General features: G+C 39.7%; 1 protein-coding gene across 1 annotated transcript; it reads right to left on the bottom strand.

Annotated features, from left to right (window-relative positions):
- Positions 1 to 2,022: 2,022 nt before the first annotated feature.
- sox19b (SRY-box transcription factor 19b) lies at positions 2,023 to 6,251 on the bottom strand. The gene is made up of 2 exons (XM_035674918.1): positions 5,235 to 6,251; positions 2,023 to 2,506 (listed from the first exon to the last, which is right to left on the bottom strand). The coding sequence occupies exons 1-2, from the start codon at positions 5,891 to 5,893 to the stop codon at positions 2,245 to 2,247; spliced, it is 921 nt and encodes a 306-aa protein (XP_035530811.1). The 5' UTR covers positions 5,894 to 6,251; the 3' UTR covers positions 2,023 to 2,244.
- Positions 6,252 to 11,783: the final 5,532 nt, after the last annotated feature.

The following is an 11,783-nucleotide window of genomic DNA, read 5'->3' as shown; positions in this document are numbered from 1 at the left end:
TTCAAGAATTAACAGGTGTGGCCAGTGTATATACACACTCACACACTACTATACTATATAATATTTATATTATTAAACTATCAGATGAGGAAAACCATGTGATATGATTTAATTTGATTTGTTAAATGAAGTTTTAGAAAGGTTGGATGGGACTGTTGTACAATTTCATGCAATCCAACACAGCAGCCCAAGTATACCTACTTAAGTGGCCATTGAATATATTTGTCATTGTGTGAAATTATTACCATCATATATAATGTTGTTGGACTAAAAGAGCACAGAAACATTTAACATGACATCAATAATGAAAAAAGAATTTGTACTTTTTAATATTGTCATGAATGCCATAACAATTTTTTTTAATCAAAAGACAGACTCTTACTGTAAGAGCCCACAAATTTATACATTATTTACACAAATGCTACAGTAATTAGAATATGGCAGCATTTACATACAAGAGGATTCATTCTAAAAATAGAGATACAAATCAGTATAAAAGTTAAGTTTTCAAATACTTGCAATGTAAACATTCATGCATTACTTTAAGAACTGCTCTCCCTTTTTCAAAACAAGTCAGGCATCTGTTTCCAGTGCATGTTTAGTTAGTAATGGAATAACTGGGTAATCTACCACATTTAATATTCACAGTTTTGTAGTTTGAAAATAAAAGTTCCCTTTAGGTCCATAGCAGCCGAGTAACCACACAGCATTCTAGACAGAAAAACAGACAAATGACTACTGTCAGTTTGAGAAAACCAAGATTAAAAACACTTTTATTTTATAGAATAATATTACCCACAGGTAAAGTTAATCAGAAAAGGTTAAGAAACAGGATGGAAGGTTTGCTGGAGATAAAATCTTAAACTTATTGAGACCCTTTACTTTTGGTAAAAACAGAAATAACTGACAGGCCAACAAAAACATGCCTGGAAGGCCTTTTTATCAAGCCAGAGTACTTTGTGGAAGACATAACTTGCAAGTCTTAATCTGCTGGAATAAAACAACTCAACTGAAATGTAGCATTTCATATTAAATTCCATTCACTTAATGAAAAGCCTAAAAACAATATAACTCTTGCCTAGAGCAAAGTGACCATGAATATGCAAGATGCTGCCAGAACAATGCACCCGAACATTTACATCAAAAGGTCAAATCTAAAACTAATTATAGCAAATAAAACTCATACAGTCAGCAAAAACAGCACCACACATCTTGTCATACTCCACTAAATCCAGTGATGTGGTGTGACTGAGAACACTGGTCATACTGAATGAAGAAATCAGACTGGTTCTACATTTTAAGCAACACCACAGATAATAGGAGCCAATGTATTCTGTTAGTTTCCTGTGGATGCAGTGCTGATTGTCCAACAGGTGTTTTCCATGTCATCCAACAGGATTTCATCACTAAAAAATAAAGTATACAAAAAAATAGAAGAGTATTAAACCAAAGCCAAGGCACAAAGACTTCATTTTAACAGCTCTGTCATTGAAGTTGTGCATTTCCTTCCGGTTTTCTCCACCGGCACCCAGCTGTTCTCCAGCTCCACTCACATATCAGGACAGAAACTACAAATGACCAACTAAAGCACTTCAGCTAAGATGATTTGTTTGTCACCAGCTGACTGTGATCCATCAAGCAGGTTGTCAGGTTGTTTGTCTCTGCTGTGGTTGAAGACAGCAAGGACTGGCTCCATGGTCAAACAGTGGAAAACTAGTCCCCTGCCACTCACTAACTGGGCATAGTGAAACTGCCAAGAGTGCCAGTGTCACAAGTGTTTAGAGTGGTATTAAGTAATCTTACGACTTATATGGATAAGTTCTAAAAATATAAAAAGACAAAAGTAACATTTCCTAATATGTACATAATAAACAGAAGTTGCCCCTGTCTTAATTTCCTTCATGGACAGAAGTCTGCTGGAGAGGAGTCTCAGCTATGTATGTTTGGTGGGTGAATGTGGCATTTATCTGAACAGATGGCACGAGGCAAGAGGTAGAAAAACAGCTTTTCATATATAAAAAAAAAAAAAAAAATTGACAGCACTTGTTTTGTTGTGTAAATGCAGGCACATCTGGAACTATAACATTGTTGAATGCAGGAACAAAAGGTGTTATTTCCTTAATATTTCGTGTCTCTTTGCTTTGCCAGTCTAAAGTCTCCCACGACTGTCTCCATCGCCTGTCCGGTCAGCTGTGCATCATCCCTCCCAGTCAGTTAAACCTCTGCATGATTCCTACTTCAGTTCTAAATGTGTGTAAGTGGGACGGTTCCGGTGAGGTAGTGCTGCTGGACACTAGTGTAGCCCCTTTGTGCTGTCGTGGGGTCGCCGGCATCCCCTCCTGGTCCAGGAATGTACATGCTGATCATGTCCCTAAGGTCTCCCTGCAAAGGCCCCCGGTGGTGGTTTGGCGTCCCTGTTGGAGGTGAGTGGGACACTGGTTCTGCTTTCACCATGGACATGGTGACAGGGCTCGGCTGCTGGGGACTGCTACTGTATGACATAGGGCTGTAGAGGGGAGGAGACGATACAAGTCAGATACCATCTCAAAGTTTAAAATATAAATAAATAGAAAAAATAAAAACAGAACTTTGTGTGTAACATTCTGTGAGAATGTGCCATGTGCGATGGGTTCGGTCATACCTTGATATTTGAATGTATGCTTTTATTCGATTAGAAAAACCTGAAAATGTAGACTCAATATTTTTTAAGAGCCATTGTCCCAAATCAGCAGCATTAGTGAACTGAGACTGAAGGTCATTCAGTTTCACTCGTACAGTTTTGCGAGGGGAAAAAACTAAACACTGACTCTGCCAAAACAATAGACACATGGACTTGTATCTTCTTGTAATGGAATTTGAATGTCACACATGACTCTTTATGACATAAATACTGTAGGAGGTAAAAAGGTCCGGATACATCTTCCACTAAAGTAATTTGCCAACTATTTAACCAAACTGTTGTCCTGTACTTTGACTCATTGCCCATTGTACAGGCTATGAGTCAGTAAGTTAATGAGTTGGGTATACACCTGAGTGTACACCATACCAGATTAACAATAATTATGTGCACCTGCATGTTGAGACAGAGCCACCGCTGCATGTTTGCTCTACCGATCAGGGTTAGCCTAGTTTACAAACTCACAACGCTTCGGCTTTTCAATAATCTGAGTACAAAAATCAGGAGCTTGCCACAAGAGAATGAAATACATTTTACGGAACATGTCTTTTGCAACATTTATTCTTAATGTCACATCAATGGTCTTTTGGTTTGCAAAAGGGCTTGACATTTTTACAGTACATAATGACGTTTCTGTGTTCCTTTCTAGAATTTGTTGGCAATCTGTTAATTTTTAACTTTTTATTTTTAATAATGTTAACTAAAATGTTCTTTGTTAAAGTAATTAGTTTAATAAAGCAGACTTCTGAGTACCTTTGCACAGTCATTTCTGTGCAAAATTGTCTATTTTCAGAGGTAGAGTAGGATATCTAAGCATCAATTGAGAAGTGGTCCTGACCAATCTTTCGTTCTTACTTTAAACTGGAATTCTGTGGGAGGATGGGCATCAACAAGTTTGGCCTCCAACATGACTCAAAGTTTGTGACATCTAAAACTGACAAGTGATAACACACATAAAAGCATCTTTCTTAACAGATTCAAGAACAAAAAAGACGTCTGAATTGATAAGACTGCAGTTGACCTAGTTGAAGATACTGGAATAAATTTCAACATCATCCATCCACACACCAGAATATTTATTAAAGTCTTTGTAAATTGGGGAACATGAGACCAATGGCAGGAGGCGAAGACCCAGAAGTGGAACTGGGACAATGGTTTAGCAGCAATAGGGGATTGTGGGTAGAAGACCACACACAGAGTAGTCCTGCCCGCCGTCAAGTCATACTGATCAACATTCCAAGCAGGACCCAGCCCTGAGCAGAGTGTCACACGAATAACAAGTAGACAACAGACTGAGCCCTGTTGTTTCCTCAGTGACTCAATGGGACTGAATGTACTTCATCAACATTTCTACCCGATTCAAATCTAATTTTAAATGCTCTCTTACAAGCCAGTTTTACACCAGGTGAATTCTGGAGATTAAGAGGAGTACTTCAGACCATCAAGTCACACACACTTGCAATAAAACTGTCAGTGTAATTATGGCCATGTTGTGAACTGGTTTTAACAAGTTAGGTCTGCAGTAGTGACTGTATTAAAGATGGACCCACTAATGAAAACAAAAGCTGAATCTAAATACAATATAAAAATGCATTATTTCAAAACCTTGATCTGAATTAATCAAAATATTATCGGAATCGCAATATGGCCAAGTGCAATATGCAAACCACAGATTTTTTTATAAAACAAACTGTGTGACAAACAGCATTCTAAATGCCGTACTGTAGCTCTGCAGGGATGCCATGGACTACAAATCTTGTTCTACATTTTTAAGAAAACAAAAATAATTGCAATGTGATGTTTTTACCATATCAGCCTTAATCTGAATAAACTGGTTCTTTGCTTTGGTGTTCGTGTGTGTATTTTCATTACATATAATATAACTTATACCACTTATTTGAAGATTCTGTAAAGACGCACACTCTCTCCTCTATTGATTGTCATTTGAAAGCACTCACACTCTTATCCATCTTTTTTGGAAAGTCATCATCAGGTCATGTGATAAGCTTGGCCTTTTGTTTAGTACTGAAGAGGTGGCTCTGACCTATAGAGCATGTTGGACACCTTGTTTGGTGGCTTTCTTTGAAGCTTATACACTTCTTGTGTTTTTATCAATGACTTATTTTGGAATAAACAAAAAATGGCCGAGCCTATGACATATGAATATATGAGAACCGCAACTGAGTCAATGTTAATGGTTTTGTGTCCAGTGGGAGGAGTTTGCTTGATGGACAAGTTTTGCAAACCTCACTTAGTCAATTGTATCCTTATTTATGAACTTGACTGTAAATCAGGCTGTTGTCGCAGCCCGCACTTTATAGTTTCAAGATTCAAGAGGTTATTGTCATATGCACAGAAGACACAGTGGTTTATACCATACACTAAAGATCTTACTTTGCCCGACTCCCTTTACACAACACTGTCTTTTCTTCAGGATGTGGCATGATTAAAAACGGCTTTAAAATCCGTGGAAGTTCAGCAAACTGCCTTTAAATTGTACAACTGGATACCATCACAAACTTAAACTTAGTGTAGTTCCCACACAAACACCGCTCACCTGTACGAGTTGGCTCCGTTCATGTACGTCTGTGCAGTCATTGCAGGTGGGTACTGGAGAGCCGACAGGTCATACCGGTGTAACTGCTGTGTGTAGCCGAGCGCCTCGCCCTGCATGCCTGCGTACCCCCCGGTGGGGCCCCAGCCGTAGCTCTCCATCCTAGGACTTCCACCTTGGCCTTGCGCCGCCGCCGCCAGCATGTTCCCAGCGGACAGTGGGTATTTGCCCACCTGAGTGTCCTTTTTAAGCAGAGGCTTTGTCTTGCGGCGTGGCTTGTACTTGTAGTCGGGGTACTCCTTCATGTGTACTGCCCGGAGCCGCTTGGCCTCGTCGATGAAGGGGCGCTTCTCGGCGTCAGTCAGGAGTTTCCACTCAGCTCCCAGACGTTTACTGATTTCAGAGTTGTGCATTTTGGGGTTTTCTTGAGCCATCTTGCGCCTCTGTCCCCTGGACCAGACCATAAAGGCGTTCATGGGTCGCTTCACTTTATCCATGGGGTCACCTCCAGGCGCACATGCCGTTTTGGAGCTCGGGTGAGAGTTGCCATTACTGCCCATGTTACCGGTCATGTTGCCGGTGACCGGTGACATTCCCTGAGAGGTCTGGTGAGAAGGGGGCTGGCCGGTCGGCTTCAGCTCGTGTTCCATCATGCTGTACATGTTGGACAGATCGAGGAAAGTTCAAAGGAGTAAGTGAAAAGTTGAAACGCTGAAGCGCACGGCAGCCTTTTGTCGCCTTCCACCTGGCGACTTGTGGCCAGGTTTCCCGTCAGGTTTAACCGGGAGCGCCGGGTGATCCAAATTAACTAATTACTCACAGCACACAGAGGAGGCAACACACCGCAGAGACGACCAGTTTTTCAGGTTTTTCTTAAATGATAACTCTGATTGTGGTAGTCATTACTTTGATACTAACATAACTACACATAGGACATTCAAAGTGAAGCAGCTGACTGTCCTCGGTGCTGCGGGCCTCTGTCTCTGCGGAAAGCCACTTGTTGTCAGACGGACAGCTCACACACTGAACTCTTCTGCCTGCTCACTCCAAAACTTCTTCTATTCTCGTGCAGTCAGCCGCGTGTGGACCAATGGGATAGCGGAAAGCTGCAGCATGTGCGCGTGCATTTGCAACTGAAACGGCTCCAACAGCGCGCCACTCACTTGTTGATGACGGAGGGAGAAAGAGGAGGAGGCACTCCAGGGAGACAGTCTTGATAATCAATTATTTCTATCAGAAGAGGATTAGGGCCACATGTGAAAAATGTATTTAAATTCTGAGTTTAAAGATCACACTGCTGTAGGCTAATTAGAATAGGTTTGTAGGCTAGATATTTCTGTTTAAATGACATAGGCCTATGTGTTTGGTAATCCTTATGGGATTATTTTTAAGGAAGTCATTTTCAAAGTCTTTGTGTTTTATTGCAAGAAACCAAGCTCAACAGACTTAAAGGTCCAGTGTGTAACATAGGTGGATCTTTTGGCAGAAATGGAATATATCTTGTTGAACCAGTGTGCCTCTTTAGTTGCCCAGAATGAACAAACCAAACACAGACTAGGCAACCTTTACGATAAAAAGGGCCAAAAATAAAAATCTGTACAACATACAGAGGAAAAGACGCCAATTTTGCGTGCCATGCTGCACAATTAAGTTTATTTTTTTATTCAGTAGCCTATGTCATTTTACAAATATAGAATGTAAGAATTAAAAGCACCAAAGTCACACAATAACACAAACTAACTGAGCAATAGGGATATTGCAGCTGTTTCTGGTTAAACAAAAGGTCTATATCTGTAGGGATCATTTCCATACTGTTGTTAGACACTTCGAATAACAATCTGAGCCTGTCAGACTTTAAAATAAGAACCGTTATTTATTTCCATACAATGTTTTGTCAAAGCCACAGGGAGCCACTGGAGAGGGGCTAAAGAGCTTGGAAGGGGAGGGTGAAGCATGGGGTTGTAATCTGCAACTACACTGCTAGATGCCACTAAATCCCACACACTTATCCTTTAAAATCACAAGCACAGACTCTTTGGGCTTTTCCTAAAAAAACTGTGGGGGAGCAGCGAAGACAACAACATTTTTTTATCTCCATGCTCTAAGTAGGAAAAAACATTCTATAATGTAAGTAGACCACCATAAAAATGTACAGATGTTTATATGGAAGCCAGATTAACTTTAGGGCCTCAGGGCAAAAATATTTTTTGTGCCCCCATTCTGCAGTGTGTATGTACTGTAACCTGTTGGGTTTGAAGATCCCCTCCAGACATTAAGAATACATACAAATGTTTGAAACAATAATGTGTGTCTGGAATGTTTTTTCTACAAATAAAGTAAAATTTCCACGTTAAAATCCTTAAAAAGGCATCTACTCCTTATACCTCATTAGAAATTTTAGAATCTATGGATCACACTTGTAGAAGTTGCATACTTGACCAGGATTGACTTCCAAACTATTTGTGTTGTCAAAAATCATGCTCATAGGCCCTGCTCCTTAAAATTTGATTTTTAGTGAGCACAGATAAACTTTCCACTTTCAGCAGATTTCAATTCAATTCAACTCAATTTTATTTATATACGCGCGCCAATCTCATAACAGACTCCTATCTCAGGACACTTTTCAAAATAGACAGGTCTAGACCGAACCCTTTTATACATTTACTGAGAGACCCAACAGTACGACCATGAGCAAGACTACTGGCGGACGGGGCCAGGAAAACTGCCTTTTAACAGCGCAGAAACCTCCGGTGACAGACCCTTTCAGCTCTGAGGTGGTGGTCACTGCTGCCTTGCCAGTTGGGTGAGATAGAGAGAGAGTGAGGAGAGAATACAGAGAAGAGAGAGAGCAGAAGAGAGAAGGAGAGACAGAGAACAGACGACAGACAGACAACGACAGACCACGGACAGAAGGTGCACAGCAACAACAGTAGCAACAAACTTACACTAATTCAGTAGTGACTGATGGATGATGAACATGAAAAGCCGCCGACGACACAACAGTAACCGTAGCAATAGTAATACTTATAAAAATAATAACACTAATATCAGTAATATTAGCAGTAGCAGTCAAGCAGGTCCATGGCAGGAGGCTCCACCAGGATCCACGAAACTTCGGGATGAATGTGAAAGCATCCTTCTGTCAAACTCTGCACATACATCATTCAGCACAGTGAACATCCAGCTGTAAGAACTATTTTTGAGTGGAGGCACACTTTAAGTACCCATCAGGTACAGTGTGGACTGCAGACTTCAAAGCAGTTTCATTGTATTTTTGCCAGTTTTTAAAACTACATTTTGACACAGCGCCCCTCTACACCAAACAGCTTCAAGATTAGGTAAAATGCAGCACCCTTTCATCTTATGTTATCAAAAGGTTACTGCCGCAGATAAAATAGAACAAAGTTCCTTGTATCAGTCAGTCAATCAAGACAGTTTGTTAATCTGTAGGTAATAGGCTAAAATCTTTAGTTCATCATGGTGTTGTTCACTGAGCTCACAGTTCTCCCAACTTTGTATTTTATGTTACATTAATACTTTAATATACTCCATTATTATGCAGATACACCGCAACTGCTTCTTGCTAAATATCCCTCCATCAGTAACAGAGTAAACTAGTCCAACTCAATCAAAAAGCACATTATTATTTGGCTAGCCAACCGCAAATGGAATGTTTTCTAGAAAGTCTTTGAGAAGTCTGACCCTCTTTTTAGATGATTGTGCTGAAGACATGTCCCTATACACAGGTATTCATTTAGCTTGACACACAGAATTACTTTAGAGCTGTAGGAGAATGAGGAAGATCTTTGTTGATGGCAGTGTTCCCCAAAACTACAAGGATTATGCTGTCTCAGAGTCTACTCAACAAAAGCTGTCTTTAGTGATCTATTGAAAATCAAATTAAATTATAGACAGAATTATTCTTTAATTTATTATGAAGTGCAGTGTTTCCTGAATATACACTTAAATATTGTGTAGTTAATGATCACGTACAGAAGCTCAAATACATTCTTGTTTACCATTTTTAAGGATGGCTCATTTTCAACATGTCTGTCTATGCAGATAAATCTACCTGGAGGGGAAAAGATGTGCTGGTATAGGCCCACAATTACTTCCCCATTCCTCTCACCGTATATACAATGTGCAATAGCACCTGGCCTCAGGTTTGTTGTGTGGTTATTTAGTTAAACGTGTTAATTTAGGAATATGCAACATAAGCACAAAACAGAAATAATCTAGTTTGAAACTTCAAACTAGATAGAGAAAAACAGGGCTCTTATGATTTGGAAATAAAGCAGGACCAGTTGTTATTGTGGGTAATGGTGCATATTATTTATCATTGTGAAACATATTAATAATTGGTGTTTTCATGCACTCTGACAAGATGGATTGTTCCCTCTGTGTTTTTAATTTATTATGAATTTAGCAGAATCTAGCAGTGTACTTGCAGATTGCAGCTCCTTTGCTTTTCCCTACCCATCTAAGCTCAAAAGGAGAAACTATGATGGCTGCAAAATGAAAAAACAGCCCTATCTACAACCAGTATTCAGTTTTTCTGTTCTGGACTACTGTAGAAACATGACGGTTCAACATGGCGGACCCATAGAAGGCAACCTGTAGATATAAAAGGCTTATTCTAAGGTAACCAAACAACGCTATTCTTATTTTCAGGAGATTATACACTTGGAAAATGTATCTATGAATATTATATTCCATTTCTGCCAAGAGATCAACCTACATATTACATACTGGAGCTTTAACTTAAGTATTATTTGTTTCTTTATCAGTGGATTCACTAAATCATAGTTCTAAAATAAAAGACCTGCTGCATGTATACTTGGATGTACAGTAATCTGAGATGTACAGTATATGTAAGCACATTTCTTGTGTAACCTAATTTTTATAGTATCCTGGTTGCTTGTGTGCATTTAAGCGAGCTGAATGAAACCACTGCGCTGACGTAGTGGGGCTTCAGACAGAAAATGCAGTTACTGCAACATACTGCACTGACCAATCAAGTATGTGCAAGTCCACCTTCCTGGTAGATTACTTTGTTACTATTGGGGTTTTGCACTGTTCATGCTGATAATATTCATGTAGGAGGATAAAATGATCACAATTTCCCCACCATAACAAACCCTGTTGTATCTGTGATTAGTGATTATGTTAATATGTCTAATGACAGATTCAGACTGCATAATGTATGAGTTGGTCTCTGACCACTCATAGCTTGCAGTCTTTCAGAACATGCATGGTGTCATTAGGAATGAGGTGTTAGGGTTTCTGAACGAGAATGTAAACAATTGTCTGAAGCGGTATGTTAATACTGGCTGTATTGAGTTTGGAAAAGCCTAGAAAAGAAAGAAAAAATGACTGTCACCTCTGTTTCATCGTTCCATTTCGCAGGATCAACAACATACATTCCTCTTCACCACATTTGCAGTTGTGCTCCTATTGGTCAACATCTGGAACATGCTGAAGAATTTTTTTGCGGAAGGCAAAATACAAATCTAGTATATAAAGCAAGTCTTTCCGCCAATTCCAGATATGGCATTGGGGTTGCTCTTCACTATAATACAATACACAGATGCCCTACTTCTTTGTGGTCAGGCTATTATCAGGCTTATATCACGTAGTCTAAACCAAGCATAATGTACAATTGAAAAAATCTTGGATTGGTGAATTGGGCATGATGGATGGTTCCAATTCCCACTCCATTTTGGATCCGTTTCCAATGTGGTAAAAAACACAAATTTGTTAAGCTCTGCCAGTAAATCCCTTATTGAATCTTTCATTCAAATCTCTCTTAGTCTCTTCTGCCTATTTCTGACACTACAGGCATCTGCAAAGGGAGAAAACTGGGGACATATGAGTGCCTACTAATTCAGCAACACAGCTGTTAAACTGTATTCTGTGTTTGCAACTTAAAAAAACACATGCAAATAAACAAAAAAAGCAAATTAAGAAAACATAATCATCTTGACAAGTTGTGCACAAACAAAATGCTGTCATTCTTTTGCGGACAACAGTCCCTTGCTGTCTGTAACCACCATAGACCTTAATGTAGTTACACTTTGGAGAAGGCGCAGCGACAGTGTAAAAAAAAACACCTGGTGCGCCTGTGGAGCAAGGTAGCTTGCGCAACCGAGCAATCAATTATGATAAACAGAAAAAAAATATTGATTCAGATGTCGAGCTCTAGATGAGTAGGCTCTAGCTTCTTTTCAAAGGAGGTAGATAACTGAGTTTACTTGGGTGTACCCCCCACTACACCCCTGTCCCATAGCTCTCTCACAGTCAAACAGCGAGCTAACTAGCTAGCTAACTGACATATTTACTGGCATATTAAACAACATCAACATCATGGCTGTCTGGGACAAGTGTGACACTGATGAGCAGAGCGACTTGAGCTGAAAAGTTGATAATATTTTAACTTTTTATGCACATCTAAAACCGCTTGAAAACCATGTGGAGGCAATGCGTATCTGGCGGTGCATTTCTGTGTGATCAGTCCCTTAATGTGCAACCATAAATTCAATTCAATTTCAATTC

Source organism: Morone saxatilis, unplaced genomic scaffold (genome assembly GCF_004916995.1).
Source record: "Morone saxatilis isolate NCDOM2014 unplaced genomic scaffold, NCSU_SB_2.0 Contig4, whole genome shotgun sequence".
Lineage (NCBI taxonomy): Eukaryota > Metazoa > Chordata > Actinopteri > Moronidae > Morone > Morone saxatilis.
The sequence above is the reverse complement of the archived record's forward strand: the minus strand, read 5'-3'. Positions and strand labels throughout refer to the sequence as shown.

Coding starts and splice junctions, on each gene's coding strand:
- sox19b (XM_035674918.1), bottom strand. CDS start 5,893: ATGTACAGCATGATGGAACACGAGCTGAAGCCGACCGGCCAGCCCCCT. Junction 2,507..5,234: donor AACGGAGCCAACTCGTACAG/GTGAGCGGTGTT, acceptor TCCCCTCTACAG/CCCTATGTCATACAGTAGCA.